The sequence below is a fragment of the Argentina anserina genome, chromosome 6 (genome assembly GCF_933775445.1).
Source record: "Argentina anserina chromosome 6, drPotAnse1.1, whole genome shotgun sequence".
Classification (NCBI taxonomy): domain Eukaryota; kingdom Viridiplantae; phylum Streptophyta; class Magnoliopsida; order Rosales; family Rosaceae; genus Argentina; species Argentina anserina.
This window is the reverse complement of record NC_065877.1, coordinates 21250360-21272894: the sequence shown is the minus strand read 5'-3', so window position 1 is coordinate 21272894 and position 22535 is coordinate 21250360. Positions and strand designations below refer to the sequence as shown.

The 22535-nt window shown below is 34.2% G+C and overlaps 2 protein-coding genes across 2 annotated transcripts; one reads left to right on the top strand and one right to left on the bottom strand.

Moving 5' to 3' along the window:
• Window positions 1-6076: 6076 nt before the first annotated feature.
• On the bottom strand, window positions 6077-10882 carry LOC126800858 (ubiquitin receptor RAD23b-like). Its single transcript, XM_050528278.1, has 12 exons — window positions 10709-10882; window positions 10337-10498; window positions 8628-8666; window positions 8454-8530; window positions 8327-8365; window positions 7811-7970; window positions 7608-7742; window positions 7466-7531; window positions 7023-7070; window positions 6820-6929; window positions 6510-6588; window positions 6077-6427 (listed from the first exon to the last, which is right to left on the bottom strand). The coding sequence occupies exons 1-12, from the start codon at window positions 10772-10774 to the stop codon at window positions 6311-6313; spliced, it is 1098 nt and encodes a 365-aa protein (XP_050384235.1). The 5' UTR covers window positions 10775-10882; the 3' UTR covers window positions 6077-6310.
• A 143-nt stretch (window positions 10883-11025) lies between these two features.
• Window positions 11026-21628, top strand: LOC126797049 (serine/threonine-protein kinase BLUS1). The gene is made up of 20 exons (XM_050523736.1): window positions 11026-11088; window positions 11514-11702; window positions 11965-12219; window positions 13277-13401; window positions 13614-13658; window positions 13770-13851; window positions 13938-14006; window positions 14097-14267; window positions 14371-14436; window positions 15411-15479; window positions 15567-15689; window positions 15829-15899; window positions 16031-16242; window positions 19097-19194; window positions 19263-19319; window positions 20351-20470; window positions 20591-20636; window positions 20722-20780; window positions 21418-21476; window positions 21577-21628. The coding sequence occupies exons 1-20, from the start codon at window positions 11026-11028 to the stop codon at window positions 21626-21628; spliced, it is 2031 nt and encodes a 676-aa protein (XP_050379693.1).
• The last annotated feature ends 907 nt before the right edge of the window (window positions 21629-22535 follow it).

The following is a 22535-nucleotide window of genomic DNA, read 5'->3' as shown; positions in this document are numbered from 1 at the left end:
ACTCTAATTAGAATTGGAATTGAAAATGGACTAAGAAATAATCGAAATACTTACTGCCTATTTGTTGTTCTATGTGTGTCATACATGTTTCTTGAGTAGAATTTGTGTTTTGGTTATGTGATGAATGGTTAATCAATTGTATATAAGTAATTTAGGATTTATTTTAAGTTGTAGTTTTAGAATCCAAATCAAATCCCCCAATAACATGATAAGTTTTGAGGCCCTTTTAATTCCCCGGACTGAACGATCTCTGCTTATTCTATACTAACGATGATGTTTTTCAGGGTATTTTATAGACGTTCTAACCAAACGCTCTATCAAATCTTGTTAGAGATTGTATGCTGCCCGACTTCCTGCGCAACACACCGCTGCAGAGTCTGGCAGGCTCCTATTTTGTGGAGCGATTGCAAAACCTAAAACTAGGTTTTGTGCAGTAGGGTGGCGCCATCTCCGACTTCGTCAGCTCCGGCGTGCAAGGCCTAGGTGAGGAAAGCTTCTCTCTCATGCGGTGCGGGTAGTCGGTAGGTCGGTTTGCTTTGGCTGCTCAAGGACTGCATCTTTGCTTGTCCAATTGGTCGGGTTTCAAGGTCAAAGCGACGAATTCCAGGTGTGGTGGTTCAGAATAGGTTGATTGGATCTATTTTGTGTTCAATTAACTCTAGATGGATCTGGTGGGGAGTTGGTCCCTAGCGGCGGTGGTTGAGGCTCAAGTTTTCCTTAGCAGCGGCGGCGGCGTCGAGTCCCTTCACTAGATCATCATGGCTCCAAAGCCAGACATGGCACTAGATTGAGGTGTCGGCGAGATCCCGTGTGGTCATATTTGGCCAGAACTACCATGGATGAAGATGGTGTTAGGTTATGGGCCTTGGCTAGGCTTTGCCTTATGGGCTGAGCTTCATATGTCCTAATCTCTCTCTTTTCATGTTAGTTTTGGTCTGAGTTTGGCCTCATGAGGAAAAATCCTCCTTGTTTTTTCTTTGATTTTACTAACATTGTGACCACGCAAATTGATGACTTAGGCTTGATGTGTTAGTGTCATAAGTCGTTAGATTAGACTAGAGAAAGTTACTATGTCTTAGTGTTTTTTTCGTTTTCTTTTTGGACTTTTTCAGACTTTGGTTTGTATAATAAGCGTGTTTTTGCGCATTTATTTTCTTTATTAAATTGACATATATAAGAGGTGGTATGTCACTGCTTATATTTAATCCTTGTGGTCGTGCATGACTTAATGCCAAATGAAGTTAATTCATTCCCCTAGAAAAAAATACTAAGTCTGGCAACAATAGAAAGAGAAGATCGTTCCTTATGACTGGTCCTTTTTTCTGGTAAGATTTCTTATGTCCTATATATTTCGTTCATATCAATATAAATGAAATAATGAAAACATAAATTCTCTGATACTGTTTTATTGTAACGTGATTTGATTAGGGTCAAGACTCCCAAGTTGTAATTGTGTCAATCTACTGGTATTCCCTAATCCCAATGAATCTTTCGGATTATCTTCTTTAGTTCATATATAATTATAACGTCATGTGGTTTTTCTTGGCTTGAGAGTTGAGAGTGCTGAGTCTTTTTTTTTCACCGAATTGACAAATTTTATGTGATTACTGCAGGGTAAGAGATATCATGTGATGCTGAAATCGAACTACATGTGAAGTACGTTCGAGTGTCTTTACCCAGTAAGTTTTGTCATTTTTGATTATAAAAGTAGAAATAGCTAGGGCTGGTTTTCCAAAAACCCAAAGCATTGATCCAATAAAACCTCAGAAAGGAAGATCCATGATAAATCAAGATATGAAAGTCTATAGTGGTTTCTTTTTCTTTTCTTTTTTTTGTTAGCTCTTTGGAGCTATAAACAAAACTAAGTTGCTTGCATGATCGAGATGTTAATATTGGTTATATACATAGCAGAAAGGATTGCACGCGCTCTTCTGTGGTTTCAATGGCTAGGTCAGGTCTTAAAATTCTGAATTATTGGGTGTAAATAGATGATCCTCGACCCTGAGGTATTCTTTCTGAAGTCCAGAATTTCTAGATACAAAATTTCTACTATGATTAGGTTCTTTGCAACTGACCTTCTTCAGTAACTGACAATAAATCCATTGTACAGGAAATTGCAGTGGCTGCCACATCAAGCTAAAAGCATTTGAGATGGCGTTGGTATCTTAAGATGAAAATATATGTACATACTGTGGTAAGTAACTTAAAATTGTGAGTATATATAATGCTAGTTTCTGTGGATTCATAATTTGAAGTTCTTTGGTTTAAAGTTTTGATCATTGCCTGATAATGCAGCATTAAATAAAAACTGTAGACACATTGATTGATTGATCATGCTATTACAACTTACAACACTAGCTAGGTACTTTTCTTTGCCTATATCATGTAGTTTCTCCTCACTTGTCCTTTGTAATATTTCAGGGGGAACTTAATTAGTTGCCGCTAGTTTGATAAATCATAGTTTTACAAATACTGGATATCTGATCAATAATTCTTTTTAATTATGAGAGAATTTAAGAGTGGATGTGACTTTTTCTCAAAAAAAAAAAAAGTAGTGGATGTGACCCTGTGTTCCATTTCGACTCTAGGGATGACCAGATGGATTGTACCCCTACACTAATCTGTCATCCCATCTCGGTAGATAATTAAGAACGAGTGGTCTCATTTTTTGTAACAAGGTTGTATCTGTCAGAGTCCATCCTAAGAAAATCTTTTGAAAGGGAATTTTTTTCACATTGAATGACTATCATGTTAGCTACGCGAGACACCTGTGGTCTGTGTTGAAATCTATTTTCTCCTTTTAGATATGCTGGGAACCTGTAAATCAATTCCAATGGGAGTAGATAAAAACTAACTATAAATCTTTGATTTTTTTTTCTTCATTTTAACGTGATTTGATTAGGGTCAAGATTCCAAGTTGTAATTCTTTCGCCAGTGTGGAGCTGATTATCTTCTTTCACTCCAGAATGCAAACTAGCAACTCTACATGTCCAGTTCAAATGGATTTGAAATTCAACTTGATGGTATTCACTCTGGTAAGCTACTGTACATCTGTAACAACTGAACCATGGATTATTATGTACTATGTTGGTTTTTCTGTTTATCTTGGAAATTGATGTTACTGTCACTAATAGATGAGCGTATATCTTTGAAAGCACGCAGCCTGCATTTACTGTATTATGTACTTTCTGAAAATAGGGTAGTTGCTGTAAATTTTCATTCATCTGATTGTGTAATTTTTCATGTACAAATATGCCAATTTGTTGGCCTCTTTTAAATCATTTGGAACACTCAGAGATTTTTCCTAGAGAGTAGGCCTGGTCTGCAACTCATTGTTGATCAACTCTTATTGCAACATGATAAGCTTAATGCAGAGGAACATTATGTACTTTTCAAATAACAACATGAGATGGGACGTAGCCGACAACCTATTCTAATCTGGTGATGGTTGGATTTGGAATCTCTTCTCAATGCAAGGAACAGAACAGGAGCCTGGTACTGCCTACCTTCAGTTGCTTTTATGCTGTTGATCAAGGTTGCCACCATATGTCAGTTGCATTGCCGAAGAAACACTTGCCTGAAATAGGCATGAATTTAATTTTTTTAGGGAGATGCAGCTTCGCTAGCCCACATAGTGTCGGTTCTGTTCCTAGTGGGATTTATTTACAGGTTTCCAGCATCTCTTAAAGGACCAGATAGATTTCAAAACAGAACTCAGTTGTAACAAAAAGTGACACCATTCATTCTTAATACTTTCTACCGAGATGTGATAACAGAACAATGTAGGGGTACAAGCCATCTAGTCATCCCCAGAGTGTATTCACGGCATGGAATACAGGGTCACATCCACTCTTCAATTCTCTCATAATTAACGTGTAATAATTGATCAGATATCCATTATTTCTAAAACTATATATGATTAGTCAAACTAGCAAGCAACTGATTAAGTTCCCCCTGAAAGATACAAAGGACAACTGATACGAAACTACATGATATTGGTAAAGAAGAAGTACCTACTGTTGTGGCAGCCTGATCAATAAGTCAATGTGCGCCACAGTTTTTAGTTAATGGAGCATTATTTTGTTATTTGGAAAAAAGCTCAATATTTTGATATTTGCATATAATCAATCACTTGATGGAGAAATGTCACAAACTTCGTTAACTTACACTAAAAGACTGTCATTGCGCATGTTCTAATTTTTTTTTAAAATCTAATTGCAAACTTGCAATCACCACAGTACTTATTCAAATGAACTCTTGTTTTTCAAGTAGCTAGAGTGTTCCAACTCTCAAGGCTTCATCATCTTCGAACTGCACATGCAACACAATCTTATTCTTATTCACTTCTTTAGGTGATTAATAGCCTAGTAATATCTTACTCCTAATAGTCATTGATGTCATACTTGTGTTATGTTATGAGTGTTTGCTCCTTTACATTCATAAGCTTGAGTCTCTCTTTCTCAGTGATGAAAGACTGTTCCCCTTTGACAGAAAAAGGAATAGATGTGAGTATCAAGGGACAAGGGTGACGATCACAATATTTCCTAGCATCTGTTGCCTGAGTTGCTGGACGTAGATCAATGACCAAATTGAAACTTGAATATTTGGCATGTTCTATTTCAAACAAATTGCTCCTATGTCTACTCAGTACCAAACAATAATGTGCTTGGGAATTGATGAACTGTAGCCAGTGTTCTAAATATCGGGATATATCGGCGATATATCGGTGATATTTAGAAACCGATATGATAAATGCCATATCGCCTTAATATATCGGTCAACTCAAAATATCGGGTCAACATGCGATATATCGGTGATATATCGGGATATATCGGTGGATTTTTTTTCGTTTGACTTTTTTTTCGGTGGACTTTTTTTTTCCGTGGACTTTTTTTTTCGGAGACTTTTTTTCGATAATTTTTTTTCGTTGACTTTTTTTTTGGTGACTTTTTTTCTTGTTACTTTTTTTTTCTTATTACTTTTTTTTCGGTGATTTTTTTTAAGGAGACGATATCGTTTTGAGGAATTTCAACTCAAATAGACAGAAGGTGATTTATGAAGATGATTTTATCTCAGAAGATGAGGATGAAGATAATGGAGAAGATGATTTTGACTTTGATTCTGATGATAAGAGAGTTTATAATGCATGAATGCATAATCAATATCTCAATCTATCTTTTGTGCACCTATTTTTGTTCAATTAGTACTTAGTAGTTAATATTATTTGGTATATTTTGAATATTTTGAAGTATATGTTTATAAATATATTAAATTTAAATTAAAAATTAACAAAAACGATAAATCCGATATAATCCGATATATCTCGATATATCCCCGTTATATTCTTATTTTCCAAAACCGATACGATGCCGATAACCGATATTTAGACCATTGACTGTAGCAATAATGTGTGGTTCAGGAAAATTATCCACAGTTTACAGTTCTAATCCTGAAAATTTGAAAAGGAATATGTTAACATGGATCAGCTTCCTATCCTACTATGCAAGCGACATTGATCAGGCAAACACCCGTATGTCAAACTATCAATTGCAGCAGACAACAGATTAGGAGGCAGACTAAAGGAACATCCTCAATTTTCTTGCTTAACCCCCTTTTCCAGTCTGCTAGTATCTTTAAGAGTTTTGTCATATTTAATGTAGTAATGAAAAGAACTAACCCGATTGTACATAGAACTGTATCTATCGACCTCGTCGACCTTGGGAATGTGACTTCTGCTAAGTTACATGACACCAGACGAATCAATCTAGAAGCTGAAAGCCTGAGAGCTTCATTTCAGTGGTACTGTGCAATTGTCCCGTAGACAGACCCGTGCATGGAAAGAGAGCCCTGAAGCAAAAATGGTGCTCAGATTGATTTGTTATAGCCCATCATATTGTCCCTCAATCAGCAGCTCGATCTAATTCTTGAGTAGTAATAAACAATGCCATGTTGTTGAGCACAGGCCAGGGGTTCCGTTTCTTTGTTTGATTATTCGTGTGAGGTTGGTTTGTAAAGTTTCACTGCCCTAAGCTAAACAAAACCAGAGACAACAAAAACTGGAACTGAAGACTTCTCCTTTAGCAATCAACTCTCCTAAAAAAGTCACAAGAAATAAGCCTTGGCCAAGTACAAAAGGTGTCACACATTTCAGATGAACTTTTGGGGAAAGCAATCAATTATATTCTATTAATGGCCACACGAGTTACTCCAAACACTACCAGAGTGAAGATACTGCAAGTGTCAAGAATGAGGATCCAAAAGAAAAACCATGAATCCAATGGGTATCCATTAACTGGGGAAGGACTGTCATTCAATCTTCGAAATCCCCAGCATTCTCCAATAGATAGTTGGCTGCCAGTTCTTCATTGCGATCACAAGCCAAAAATGCTTCAATCACCAAGGCTCTATCAAATCCCATTGCCTCAAGCTACAGAGAAAATTGTACAACTAATGAGCCAACATAAATAAATTACACGAATGATTATCAGAGATAGAATAAAAATACATACTCGTTCAATGGCCTCCTGTTCTGCTGGAGTTACATTGATAGCATGTGGCATTTCTTGATCAGGCTGATCAAACATGTCACTGGAGGAAAGATTAATTTAGTGAAAAACACATACAGGACATGCGCTTCAACAATCACAAAAGAGAATTAATCCTGCTTGGCCAGGTTTCTCAGTGTTGATAAATTTTTAACAATTTTATATATTGTAACTATTCTATTTTTGAGGCCTGATAAGATTTCAAGGATTTTATTAGGCATTTTTTTATGACTATGGTTTAAGAACTCCGCATGTAAAGGTGCTCAATGCTCACCCTTCAGAACCCTCAAGAGGTTCATTTATCAACTGAAGGAACTCGGCATGGTGCTCCTGAATTAATCTTAAAAGCTGGGGGTTTTGCTTTCCAAGCTCCTGCAGCATGGGCTGTAAACAAAAGCAGAATCAAGACAATATGGGACAACTTAAAAGGAAACCATAACATTAACAAGTGTGAGACAAAATTCACATTATACCTACCTGTAAAATTTGTGGGTTGGCTTGCACCATTGAGCGCAAAGTTTGGAACTGTAATAAAGACAAATTAAATAAACCAAAACCCTCATCATTAACAGCTAAATATAGCAAAGGAAACATCTAAACCAGACATGATCTCCCACAGAACCCATTCAACAGATAGATAAAGACTAGCATGCAATTGACTAGTGAAATGTAGGTGCTTCGGCTGTGATTACATCTGCTTAGCTTCTTTTCATTGGATTCCAGAATACTTATTAAAAAAAAGTAAAATAAATTAAAATAGCAATTGGCATCACAATGTCAAATAAAATCATACCATGCACATTGTGATGTACCTAATTCCACAGTATAATTGGAAAAGTTTTATATGATCTAATCATGTCAATTTCATGATTTATACAGCAATAAGAACACTTTAGGAGGCATGGTAACAGGATGTTTACCTGATGATTGTTTCTAAGGAAGTCAAGGGATCCAAGTGCACCAGCACCAGCACCGGACAATGCTTCCTGAAGAGATCCAACTAAGATAAATATACAACAGAATAAAATGAAAAGAAAGTCCTTCCACAATCATAAGGTTTACCTGCGGAAACATATTCAGGGGAGCAGAATTAGGTGCTCCGGAGACAGGTGTAGCATTACCAATGCCTGTTTCAGTTGCCTGACTTGCAGGGAAATGAGCCACAGGCACTGGAACTTCAGCGGTTTCTGGAATGCTCTGAAGAACACTGTGTCAGCAGCTGATTACATCAATATAAGAGCTCAGTTAATTAGATGTAGACATACAGAGTACAAATAGTCCACTGCTCGCTCTGGGTTGTTATAAGCCGCTCGAAGTGCACGTGTAACTGTTTCTCTGTCCCAAGTTCCACCACCCATATCCATTATTTGTTGAATAGTCTGATCAAAGTTTGACGCAGCTTGACCATAGGTATCAGTATGCATACTGAAATTGCAACACAATAGACTTAACATCAGTAGGTTCTACATCAAATAAGTAAACATACTTAGATACGAAAAATCTAACTTTGTTTATATATGCTGTATTGGAACGGAAGAAATAGAAATTAGAACAGAAAACTATAAAATAAAGCAGCACTCCACCTAAAGAGGAAAGAAAGAAAATACACACACAGGATGTTGAGATACCTACACTTACTAAGGTCACAACATGGACAGCACACATCGACCAAATTATTGTTCATTCACACAAGTCACACATCTTATTAAATTATCGGATTCAACCTGGAACACACAAACTAGACCTAATATCATTGTATGGAATTTCAGATAAAACCATACTCAGCTGTGTCTGAAGGAGGTACGGTACTCTCTGAGGGCCTGCAAATCAGAAAGGGAAAAGTATGTTGGATGAAATCTAAATTACTCTAAAAACTAATTCAAAAGGCTTCTTGTCATATAAACTCACGGTGCTTGTACGGGAGCTTCAGCTCTGGTAGTAGAATTGGAGATTGGTGCAGTTGTAGGTGGAATCGTAGAAGCAGGCTGTGATATAGAATTACAGAATAGCTTATACATGAGAAAACAAAAAACAAAAATGTATACCACACAATTTGTTTTTTTTTTAAGTGCAAGTAATGACCTGAGCAGATGAAGTCCCTACTAAGCCTGAAGTTTTACTCTGTCACAATAACAAAACAGGAATTGAAACAGCGAATACAAGTATGAACGAGGAGTTATGCAAACCACTTAAATCATAAAACAAAGAATATCTGCAATTGCTGCCTATCCAGGTTATGTTTCATATATACATATCATCTTGGACCTTTCGTGCAAACACACACAAAACAGATGTTGGTTTTAGCAAAATACAAGTAACAACTGAACAATATCCATAGCAGCATATAAAGTGATAACACCAACTATCATGTTCCATGCAAGATTCCGATTGAATGAGCTAATAACAAACAAGGGCAACACACAAAAACACACACAACCATATGTGGATTTCAGTGAACTTTCCTTGCAAAGTATAACAGCTTAAAAGACTAAATTATGCAAAAAAAAATTGTATCAGTACAAATCTTACACCATCTGATTTCTATTTACTCATTTTTAATTGGTTCAGTTTAGAAAAGTAATATTTTCTTTTTAATCATACTTTTACATTCTTTGTATTGAAGCAAGATGAGAATTAGTTGATGTGGACTTTGCATTGAACCTCAAAGCACCACGCAGAATCCCAGGCATTTGTATGCAGTCCATAAACGCTTCTAGTAACAGTTTACTAAAATCAACAAAGGATTAGTAGGAAAGATCATGTTAATAACAATAGCTAGCCAGGAAAGATTGTAGGGTTCAGCAGGAGGACCCAGTTTCGAGCTTGGTCCGCAAAGTGGGTTTGGGCGATTCAGGGTAACAAAAAGACAAGATAATATATACTATAACTCCTCCTTTCCTTATGTAAACAGTGTCACTATTACAAAGTAGATCCTCATGTTTTTTTTTATTATTACCAGATTCCCACGCTTAAAAGTACCTTGCACCATTTCCCATTTGATTAACTGGTCTCTGTTACTTCCCCCACCCCTCTCTGTGAAGACACTATTATTGACACTGGAAAGGATCTCAAAAGGAAAAGAGTAAATAATGGTAAGCGGCTCAAGACGCCTGAACCACAATTATCTTCGCCTCTTGCTAAAAATGCTTCCATCCAGTATTTAACCACCTCTCCACTTCATCCACAACCAGATCCCAAAAGCTCACTGTCCTAATAGGCAGCCTCTATGTTTTATTGGCCACCTCCATATCCATAACGTAGAATTGCAATTAAAACCTTGAATATATTTATCTGAGTAGTCCCTAGCAGCACTTCACAAATCGTTAAAGGAATCATTTACCTCCAGCTTGGCATATAATTTCTCCATTAGGCACAGATACAATACCTAATCATGGTAAGCTTTACACTCCATCACACACCTCAAAATATTATTCACAACTCTCATCGTTTTATTGATAAAATTAATACTTGTATCCTCGGCATTATTTCCCTACCGAAGTAGATGAAACCATTATATCTATATCTGTCAAACTTATCTTTCTAAATTAGAGGTGTAGCAGCAGGTACAATGAAATAATTCAATTACATACCCTATAAACAATATCAAACTTCCAATATCGATGCATACAAAAGTGTCAGTCACACAAACTCTATAACTACAGTCTTCCCATAATCAGACACTAAACTAACCAACATTACCGAAAATCAATTCACAACTAACAATAACATTATAAACTGTCTCTACATTCGAATAATAACAGCAACATTATTTTCGAGAGCGAGAGAGGTACCTTGCTGAGCATGACAACAAGAAAACCATCTTCGGAGACCTTGTTGTCGGCCAAGGTAGTTTCATCTTTCAACACTTTCCCATTGTGTATGAGCAACTGCTGCCCACATGGGTAATTATCTTTCCCTTGTATGTCCTCAATGTTCTTCTTAACACCCATCACCTTCACTCATTCAAAAAACAAACATCAAAGACACCCAATCCCCAACTCTCCCCCAATCACATCTAAACAAACTAAACCACAAGTACCAACAACGTTTTCAACCATTCCCAAATTGGGCATTGCTCAACTACCCGGACCCAAATAACGCGAAATGCTAAATAGGGCAGAAAATGGAAATTTGAAGAATTGAGAGAAATGAGAGTTGCTCACGGTGTCGGTGGGCTGAACCCTAATTTCGAAATGGCTGCCCTTGAGGGTCTTCACGGTGAGCTTCATCTCGGCGCGTGGGGCTATTGGGGGTGCAGAGGAAACCCTAGGAAGAGATACAATGGAGGAGGGCTGAAGCCTCAACGAGACCAAAACGGAGTAGAGAGAGAGAGAGAGAGAGAGAGAGTGCGCAGCTCAACTTTACTTGCTTGTTCCTTTTTTACCCTAATATGTATAGTCCTTCTTCTACCTAAAATACAAGTAACACGTTTCAACCAAAAAAAATTACAAGTAGCACGCAGAAGTCACGTGCTACCAGGATGGAAGATGAAAAGGAAAAATGGACTGATAACAAGTGGCGGGATATATGCCTGCATACAAACGTAAGGAACTCTCTCTCTCTCTCTCTCTCCACCGTTTTAGCGGCGATCCGACACCTTCGTTTCTTCCATTTCTATCTCTTTCCAAACACAAAATCAAACAACCTGGGAAAACCTAAAACACGAAATCAAAATCCATAAACTACAAAGAAAAAAATCCCAGGTTTTCCTTTTCCCATTTTTCCCTTTCACGAGAAATTAAGCGTTTGACACAACACAAACGCAACAACCTCGTCTCTCGTCACCATCATCGTTTTCCTGTATTCAATGCCTTTCTCTACCTTTTTCCCTTCACTCCTGTGACCGCCTTTAAAACACACTCAATGCCTCAGATGCATGGTCTCTTATTCTTCTCTGCTTCTGCCTCTGTGTGGCACCCAAACCAGTTTCTGCATTTGTATCTGTGATTATTTGGTTTGATCAACAAGAGGAAGAAGAAGAACATTCTGGTGAGGATGGAGAAGAAGAAGAAGTACCCAATAGGACCGGAGCACTATACGCTCTACGAGGAGGTCGGCCAAGGTGTGAGCGCCTCTGTACACCGTGCCCTGTGTAAGCCCTTCAATGAGGTTGTTGCCATCAAAATCCTCGACTTCGAAAGAGACAATTGTGATCTGGTACCAAATTCAATATATATGCCTAATTATCTTTATCTTGTCTTGTATTCTTTTCTTATTGGTAATGTGATCCATGATTCATGACTATTTTTTAGGCTGCTAGCTAGGATTGGAAGATACATAAACTTTTGTTATATAGCTTAGGTTAATTGATAATGATCTAATTGTGAATCAGATTAGTTGGGTATATGCCCAATTGACTCCTGCTCAATGATACTCGTGTTAACAACTAACATTGTGTCAATGTGTTTGCTTCTTACAGAATAACATTTCACGTGAAGCGCAAACAATGATATTGGTTGATCATCCAAATGTCCTCAAATCACATTGTTCCTTTGTTAGTGATCATAATCTGTGGGTTGTCATGCCTTTTATGGCCGGAGGTTCTTGTCTTCACATTTTAAAAGCCGCATACCCAGATGGTTTTGAGGAAGTAGCTATAGCCACTATATTACGTGAGATTCTGAAGGGTTTAGAGTATCTACACCATCATGGACACATTCATCGAGACGTCAAAGTAAGATTGTTTTTTCTTCCACACTTATTTTGATATAATGATTATAATCCCATAATCTCTGTAGGAACATATCAGTTGGTCTTAACTTGGTCCTGGAGTTTCTTTATGCTTGATTGCATAACTAGTATTTTGTTTTATTACCTCAACGTTGGTACTTCTTTGTAAAACCTATCATATGTCTGTCTTTGAGTTGCATATATCTTTTAAACAATATTGAATCTTTTTGTTTCCTGCTACATGTATAATTACTATATCCTAAGAAAAAACAAATTTTCAATCGGACACAGTGGCAAGTTTGTTACCTTTTTGTCTTAGATATCATATTTCCTATGAATTTATCAATGAGAATTTTACAAGGCGCCGGGTTTATTTGTGATGGTTCTTTAAGCAGACGTTGCAATCAGTAAACCAATTGTTCAAAATTTCATTAATTATATGATTTCAATGGGAACCAAGTTAAATGCTTTTTTCATGTTATTTATACATGTAAAGAGATGGTAAGTATGTTATGCTATGCCACAATTTACTGTTCTATATATATCCATTTCAAAACCAATAAGTGAAAATGATACTTTTTTCTGTCTGTAATATGTCAACATCCTGTCTTTCATATATCCATGGTGTAAGTATCATTTTTTTTTTACTCCTATTATTGTTACAAATGATTTCTTGTCAAAACTGTATCACCGCATCGCATTTATACCTATATTTAATCCATGCATGTTGTAGATCAATAGAGCTAGTCATACCAACAGAGGTGTTGCATTTTCCATATATGTGTGTGTGCGCGCCACCCTCCTTGGCTGGCTTGGTGGATTTCCTTTTATTGGAAGTGTCCATCATGACCTCGGATTAAGTGACTTCACCATTAATAACAACAATAAGCATTTTATGTTTTTACTATGCCGAAGTATTTTTTTGCTATATATGTGCCAAAATAACACACTAATCCATTAGTGAAAACTGCTTGTTTTTTCCTTTACTTTTGTCTCTAATATTAGTGTAACTGTCATACACTTGCACCTCAACTTTGCACAATCTCTAAACTCTTCTATAGGCTGGGAATATCCTTATTGACTCACGTGGTGCAATCAAGCTTGGGGACTTTGGTGTCTCTGCTTGCCTTTTTGATAACGGTGATAGGCAAAGGATGAGAAATACATTTGTGGGAACACCTTGTTGGTATGCTTGCTTTTTCTACGCACTTTATGACTTTGTCATTTGTGAAATCTTAAGCTATCTCACGAGATGAAATATAAACTAATGGCTTGGATTATATACAAATCGTATATAAGGAACTTGAAATTCTAATGTCCGAAAGGAATAAGTTTAATTTTATGGTCTCACTTTTCTCAATGCCCTTCTATCTTAGAAGCAACATTTTCTTCTTGTAGGATGGCACCCGAGGTTATGGAGCAACTACATGGTTATGATTTTAAGTAAGTGTGTTTAAAATTGTTCCTACTCGTACGGTATATTCTTCATAAAAGCTTTTTTCCATTATATAATTTTTATTTTGGTGTTAAGGTTGGGTTGGATTAATAATGTAGGGCTGACATATGGTCTTTTGGTATAACTGCATTGGAGCTTGCCCATGGCCATGCTCCTTTCTCAAAATATCCTCCAATGAAGGTGCTTATCCATTGATATTGTATGCTTCTATGAGCAACTTTGAGCACATTATGAGTTCATAGAACTTAAGGATATGTTGGTGGTAGGTACTGCTTATGACCTTGCAAAATGCACCGCCTGGTCTTGATTATGAAAGGGATAGAAAATTCTCCAAGGTATTTATTGAAAAAATGTATATTTTTTTTCTATCTTAAGATTAATGGTGGTTGCATTAGTGCTCATTGGTTCTTATATTCCACATTTAGTCTTTTAAGCAAATGATTGCTAGTTGCTTGGTAAAAGATCCTTCAAAACGACCGTCTGCCAAGAAGTTGCTGAAACATTCTTTCTTCAAGCAAGCTCGGTCAAATGATTATATTGCACGAACACTTCTGGAGGGGCTGCCTGCTCTTGGTGATCGCATTAAGGAATTAAAGGTTACAAAATCAATTTTGCTGATGCGACTCTTGAAACTTCTCATTTTTTGCATGCTATGTTGATGAAACTTATGTACTTAAGAATTTGTCTTTCCAAATATAGAGAAAAGAAGAGTATATGCTTGCTCAAAAGAAAATGCCAGATGGTCAAAAGGAGGAGATTTCCCAGGCAAGAAATTTTTTTAAAAAATCAATGAGAATATTTTTGGATAGAAAATCGTAACTGTGAATTTTTTGTTATACTGTGGTTATTGTAAATTAAGGTAATTAATGTTTCTTAAGAAGGTTAGGTTAGATCACTTTCCAAATCATATTTTCATTGCATAAATGAATTATGTGGTTATATAAACCTAGATAGGTTAGTTTACATATTTTTTTATTGAATTAAGATGTCAATTAAATTTATAGCTCAACAAACAGTACCAAGAATAAAACAACCATGTGGGCTGACAAATAGAATTACTCCCTATGATTACTAGGTTGTTTACATGTTAAGCTTTCTTTATAGGTTAAATATTTCTTAAATATATATATTTGAAAATTAATGATGGGGGTTTATAACGTATGTAATATTGATCTACTGATATTCTTGATAAATCACCATTCATGTACGATAAAGAAAATTGGGTTACAAAATCAACACCGATATAACAATAGGGCCGGGTAGTTAATCAAAATCCTTTAACATCCACAAGCAAGGTATATTTTCCCATGGATTTGGACTTATGACTCAATTTGTATAAGTCATAAATGTAGACAACTTATCCTGGGTGACATGGAGTTTGTATGATGATGTGGTGTGTTTGTACGACCATTGAAAACATCACTAACTATTATGCTAGTGGTTTTCTTTCAAATTTTTTAAAATATTATTTTGCAATTGGCTTAATTTAATTTTTTATAGTACACTTACAAAAGTAAGAACATCAACCTTGAAGATATTATATTTGCATATTGCATTTATATTTGAGTCACCAATAACGGGTAAAAGTTGAACATGTTGCATATATTTTTTTTTTCGGGTTAATGTTAGCAATCTTTGGTAGTGTTCTCTTATTTAGAGCACTTGGGCTCATATTCTCTATATATTAATTTGTCCTTTCAATCTTATCATTTTTTGGTTGACTTTTGATTTGTTTTCAGAATGAATATAAACGTGGAATTAGTGGTTGGAACTTCAATATTGAAGATATGAAGGCTCAAGCTTCTCTAGTAAACACCCATCTTGAATTTTTACTTATAATTTTATGATAACTGGAACATCAAATACAATTTTTATATTATGTTTTCTTTATTTAGATCCAAGATGTTGATGACCCTACTCTTGATAGTAGTCAACTGGAGAGTTGTAGCTCGTTGAGTACTCTTGATCCACAACAAAAGCAATCAAAATATCAAAATTTATTCCCAGTTGCAGACATGGTACTTCTTTTATTTGATTAAATTACGTTTATCATTTTTTTTTGTTTTTAGCACAAAGTTCTCGTACAAATACATTTGCACACATCATTAGAAATTGAATTTTCTTTGTGTGAGATATTGCTTAGACCTTTTTTTACAGGAAGATAATGATGTGATTCGGAACCAACAAGGTCCTCTTGCATTTGTTAACACAACTTTTCACGATGCCAGGTATTAATTAACTATGAAATATATACTATGGGTTTTTTTCCTTACTGTTTTTTATTTTTAATCTTCTTCAAAAGTTGATGTATGAGTTGCAAGACCTATTACGTATAATGTTTCAATATTTCATATACCAGAGTTAAAAATGACAAATCAGACGACGATTCTAGCATAGCTAGTCATGGCCATGAGCTACATATGTCAAGGAATTCTTCACCACACAGCCTTGAAAGCAATCTCACTGAGAAGCCTAATGTAGATATTATTGGAAGAATGATAGATCCTATGACTGGGAATTCTCATCATAGAAGGCAATTCTCAACAGGCAGTTTTATTATATTAGAGGCTGGTGATACAATTACATAAGGAGAGAGGTATGTCTCACTGTCACATTATTGTTGATTTTTAATAACCCATATGTAACTCGACGTCACATTACTCACTGATTTCTAATTCGTATCGTTCCCAAATACTTGCCAAGTAAATACGAAAAAAAATATTATATAACATATATATCTATACAATAAATTTCATCTTTATATCATCACCATGATTGTTATTTACCTTTTTTACCATTATGCTAATAAATAGTATAAATGGCTAATAGATACTATCATGCTATGTGAAGTTGTGATTATCGTGTAAATTGGTTTTTTTTGTTCAGTCTCAAATAATTAGTATGAAAAATCTAGAACTCCGTTTCAAGAGAACGAAAATAATGTCCACTAGTCGGCACACGATCGAGATAAATAGGAGATTTGAACAAACTTGTTAGTTCACAATTTGATGTTTCCATGAGCGAATGAAGGTGTCAAATTCTATAATATGAGATGCAGTAGTTTCTAATCTCAAGAACAATCAACTTGTGAACTTTCATTCCATAGCACTTCAAAACACCCTTTAGTTTCCCACATGGTTCTAAAATCCATGAGTTATGTATGATTCTTAATATGTGTTGATTTTAATATTTAAAATAGACATCATCTATCATAGTCAGTTAAATTAATTTGTTAATATATAATCTCTTATATATGGAAATATCGGTGATATGTCATATATTAGGCTTAGATTTTGAAAATGCTAATAGGAGAATATGACTCATGCGAGTGATGTCACTAGTGTATTTACAATTATCTGCTCACAACTAACCAGAAAAATATAAGAGGGTACCCATAAAAGATAGAAAATATATAGTAATAAATGTATAATAGATATAATGACACAATTTGGTTGTATATGAAGTACGACAAATGTCCTCACTAAATAATAGATTATGAAAATGGAGATAATGGTTATATGAAGTTGTTACTCTGTACGTAATACATAAGGAGTCGAGAATTGAAATGTTGGCTATCATGACATTATAACTAGAGGATTATCCTCCTTATAAAAAATCTAATCTTCAACTCAGTTCTTTTGTGGTTACAACTGGACATTTTTGTAAATCCTTTTTTCAGCAATAGCATTAAAGCCATCTTTTATATACTATTAAGCGACATTGTAAACTAATTTTTCTAATCAGTGTTTTCCAACATCACATCAAGTTCTCATAGTTTAGAAGAATCTAACGACTATGAATTATGTAGTTATTTACATATTGTGCTCTAATTATCTTTTGCTATGATATATATAACTTAGACACACACATGTATATACATGTACATATATCTCACTTGAACTAGTGGCATCTTCAGTGAGAAACTTCAAAACCAACCCCAAAGTCATGCAAATGGCAATGGAATAGCTCCACAACTAGCAAATGACATGCTTTCAGAGGTTCCTAAGGCATCTAAATCACCAGGCATGTTTTATGTTTATGGATTTTATCTTGTGTTTATGAATTTTATCTTGAATTTATATATGTATGAATATGTAAAGTATATATAGACAATGTATATGTCTTCCATTGTAAGACATCTTACTTTTGATCTAAACTAATATAAGGGGTATGTTTAGAGACTTTTGTTTGAAATAGAATGGTACACGGTCTTTTTCTATAAAATAGTATGCTAATTTGTATTAGATGATTTTCTATAGAGAATACATGATGATCATGAGCAATTGATATATAGTTTGTAAATGTAAATACAAAATTGATATATGAACACTTTTCTTTGTTGCTCTAATCACATAGAGATTGTGGCATGACACAACAAGGTTAAGTGGGATATCATGGCCTCTTGCACATGCATCGTCACTGAGTTTTGAAATCGACAACTATTGTATAGTGATTGTCTCTAGTTGAGTTTTATGATTTCATAATAACATTTATTTAAATAGGTAGACTTGGTGGAGAGTTTTCTTGGCTTCATTGTGGAGAATTTTATACATATGTGATACTTTTTATCCTAATTAGGTTGTTTAACCACATCGATCTTATGTGATTTTGTGTTGCCATTGAATATATTTACTTTTTTTTGGAAGTGTTTATAACTAATTGTAATAATTTTTTTGGTGACTTTATCATTATGCAAATTGTAAGACATCTTACTTTTGATCTAAATTAATATAAGGGGTATGTTTAGAGACTTTTGTTTGAAATAGAATACTACACAGTCTTTTTCTATAAAATAGTATGCTAATTTGTATTAGATAATTTTCTATAGAGAATACATGATAATCATCAACGATTGATATATAGTTTGTAAATGTAAATACGAAATTGATATATGAACACTTTTGTTTGTTGCTCTAATCACATAGAGATTGTGACATGACACAACAAGGTTAAGTGGGATATCATGGCCTCTTGCACATGCATCGTCATTGAGTTTTGACATCGACAACTATTGTATAGTGATTGTCTCTAGTTGAGTTTTATGATTTCGGAAGTAACATTTATTTGATTAGGTAGATTCAGTGGAGAGTTTTCTTGGCTTCATTGTGGAGAATTTTATACATATGTGGTACTTTTTATCTTTAACCACATCTTATGTGATTTTGTGTTGTCATTGAATGTATTTACTTTCTTTTGCAAGTGTTTATAACTAACTGTAATAGTGTTTTTGGTGACTTTATCATTATGCAAATTGTTTCATAGATTAATTTAAACATCGTGGAATTATTGTTGTAATTTGTTGCCTTAACTATTATACAATGATTTATATGAGTGTATACATGTATATCAGACCTTTTATTTCCTTTAATGTGTATATGTATGCATATCAATTGTTTCTTAAATAATAAGGTTATTGTTAATACAGTAAATATTGAGGAACTAGATGAGAAGGTAAAGGCACCAGTTGTTCAACAAAAAGGACGTTTCAAAGTCACATCAGAGAATGTTGACCTAGAAAAGGTTGTTTTAGTAAGTCCGGCTTTAAACTTGGTTTATAGGTGAAAACTAAAAAGTTGGGCCTCTTTTTTCAGGTCGTTCCTATTCCTATACTACAAAAAAGTCACAGCTTACAGGTTCGTAGTTTTGAGGTTAGCACAATTGTGTCAAAGTACTTATTAAATTTTTTGTATCAACTGTTTTCTATATGGTTTTTGTTATTTATATTAGATATAAAATGTCGAACTACTTTAAGAAGTAATAATACTAGAACCTTGTTAAATTAATACCTGATTAATTAATAACCTCGTTAAAATTATACTTTTTATCGGTCCCAACTTGGGGCTAACGTGTTAAATTAATAGTGCGCTAAATTTGTAAGATAATAGAAATTTGATAATTCATATACACCCCATCAAATATATAAATTAATAATGACATAATTAATATAATAAATTGTACTTTTATGAGGATTTTATTGAATAATTTTGTTGATTTTAATTATCATCAAATAAAATAATATAATACGTTGAATCAAACAACATAATAGTTTGAATGGATTTATCCGTGATAAATAAAAAAATGTAATGCATGAATAAAATAAAAACTTTTTTTTTCTTCGAAAAAGTAAAAGAAAATATATATTATACCTTAATAAATTAATAAGTTATCAAAAAATGCATTAATATCTCGCTAAATTATAAATTTCATCAGTTCCAAAACTATTAATGTATAGGTTTGTACTTGTAGAGTATCTAACATCACCACACACAAAAAAAAAGACAATTAAAAGTATCACTATTACACAAGCCATATATCTTAATCTCCTTACCAACTATGGATTTTTGATCCTATGATAGCACTTGTCAACTCCTTCAAGCCCATGTAGATATCGGGTCTGTAAAACTAAAAATTAATGTCACATGGATTGAAAGTAATGTAATATGATATTTAATATTTGCATAAATTGGTGTTAATTTTTATGTGGGTGTCATGTGTATGAGAAGAAGCACCGTCAAAGGACATTCTTTGACTTAACCTAAGTTAACATTAGAATACCCTCTTTGGGCTAATTAAGCATATATAATTAGATGACTATTAAAAGTTGATTTGGGCTTTAGGGGGTCATTACTATCTTTTGTCATTGTGTATATCTAAGGTGGTTGTTTCCTTATGTATGTAGGTAATCAGTATGAATCTCGCAAATCCTCTACAATCATCAGCTCTGCCATCACCCTTAGCTCCATCACCACTAACTAATCCTTCTGATGTCATCTCACCAACTCTACCGGGCTATTCTCTTGTCCCCTTATTAAACTCTATTTTGCAAACAAATATTATACAAAGGGTATGTGCTGGCCCATTATATTGTCTTATATCTAAAGGATGATACATATTAATTCCTCTATATCATGCTCAACAGGAGACTATTCTTGCTGTATTGAAACAAATTGTGGCAGACTTCACAGGTTCAAACTAATGTGGCAGTTCATTTTAAATCTTTTCAAATTATATAGGATTCTCTTAATTTACTGTTTCAATCCTTGACTTCAGCCAACCGTTCAGCTAATAGAGGATCCACCCAAGTGACTTATGGGACAGATAAATCTTTGGTACATTCTGAAGAGTTTCATCCATATTTATCTAGTTAATTTTCTTATGTAACTTGTAAGGAATTAACATAGAAGTAAAAGATAAATAAAACTATATTTAAGGCCTCAAACACCATTGTCCATTTTTCACATTTATTTAAATAATATGTTTATAAGAATTGAAAGTAAAAAATTAAATAGCTCGTGAGTAATTGTAGAGTTTCTTGTTGTCTCATACGGTATAGTGCAGTACTTAACATTCCTAAGCTAGACGACTAGCTAGGCTATGAGGTCAAGGAACTTTAACAGTAACATTGGAATACTAAATGTAGTGCTCACCATTAGTTGATTCTTTCCAAATATCGCAAATGCAATTCCGCTGGGTACAACATAAAAAAATAAATAAAAACAAAAAAACCATATATATACATTGCCCGCATGAAAAGTCGAATCTAACCTTCCGTGTGTAATAAGCTTGGGAAAAGTCATTAAGTTGCATATCTAGATTTTAAGGGCAAACAATATTCTTGTAGCTTCACATAAGTCCTTAGCTCATCTAAATTTATTCCCTTACATGTGTTAGTGATTTATTTTATGAGTCATGGTAGGTGATTATGGATGCTACAAACACTAGTTAACCTATTTTGTTTGGTTGCAGCCTCAAGCTAGTGAGAGGGAGGTAGAATTAACAAATGAAATATCTGATTTGTTGAAGAGGTATAGTACAAATAAATGAATTAATAACGAATGCATCTGATTCATTGTTTTCTCCTTAAGATGCTGATAATACTGCGTGTGGGTTTGTTATTTTGTGTAGGCTTGTGATTGCCCAAGATGAGCTACAAAAATTAAAATTAGACCCTGCCTAATATTGAGGTTAATAGTTTACATGCTTCACTCAAACACCTCTTATTTAGTTACGGAAATAGTTTCTAACACATCACTTTCAGGTATACAATTCTTTTTTCGAATGCTCGGATTCAAGTAAACAAATAGAAAATTGTAAAAATAAAAGAAATAGAAAGAATACTTGACTAACCACATCAAATGTCCTTGATACTCATCTTTCTATAGGTAGAGGAAAACCTATATACATCAGGTTTTATAGTTGAGCTGGATGTAAATTAAGTGTATATAGTTTACGTTAATTTTGTAGAATTTTTATAAATTCTATATTTAGACTTACTTTCACCTTTAAACCCGCATCTTCTTGTATTTATATGTTTCATGATAAATTTTATGACACTCTTTTCGGTTAATTAATGCTGACAAATTCATCTTTGCTTTACTTGATACTTTATTCTGTTTCATGACAAAAGTTGATATACATTGCTATAATTTTTTAAATATTACTAGTAATTGTGAGATATCAATAATGTATTTATATATATAATTTTTTTGGTACTTTATCTTACCAGTCTCATACTTCTAATTAATTTTCTGATTTTTTTATAATGTATTTGTTTCATGTTTTTACTAAGGTGCTATAGTTTTTTGTGTGTTTTGTTTGCTATCAATTACTTATAGTCAAGTTGACTATTATCACTTTTTACTTTCCTATTCCTTTGACTCTACATTTGTGTCCGTGGATTTCAAATTTCAACATGTTTATACTTTTAGTAAATAATCTCCAACCATCAACTTTTATATGAGTTATTTAAAATATCAATTAACTCCCCGCAAAATAAAAAAAACTTTTATATTTCCATGAGTTCAAGGTTGAAAAGAAAGTTTCTAACTAACCAAGCCATGTGCAATGCTGGTATGAAATCTGTC

Excerpts from the sequence above, each read along its gene's own strand:
- LOC126800858 (XM_050528278.1), bottom strand. The coding sequence starts at position 10,774 with ATGAAGCTCACCGTGAAGACCCTCAAGGGCAGCCATTTCGAAATTAGG. Across the intron at positions 8,366-8,453 it reads GAAGCTCCCGTACAAGCACC|GCCCTCAGAGAGTACCGTAC; the intron begins GTGAGTTTATAT and ends TCTGATTTGCAG. Across the intron at positions 7,532-7,607 it reads CCCTGAATATGTTTCCGCAG|GAAGCATTGTCCGGTGCTGG; the intron begins GTAAACCTTATG and ends GGATCTCTTCAG.
- LOC126797049 (XM_050523736.1), top strand. The coding sequence starts at position 11,026 with ATGGAAGATGAAAAGGAAAAATGGACTGATAACAAGTGGCGGGATATA. Across the intron at positions 13,852-13,937 it reads CAAAATATCCTCCAATGAAG|GTACTGCTTATGACCTTGCA; the intron begins GTGCTTATCCAT and ends TGTTGGTGGTAG. Across the intron at positions 20,471-20,590 it reads CTCTACCGGGCTATTCTCTT|GAGACTATTCTTGCTGTATT; the intron begins GTCCCCTTATTA and ends CATGCTCAACAG.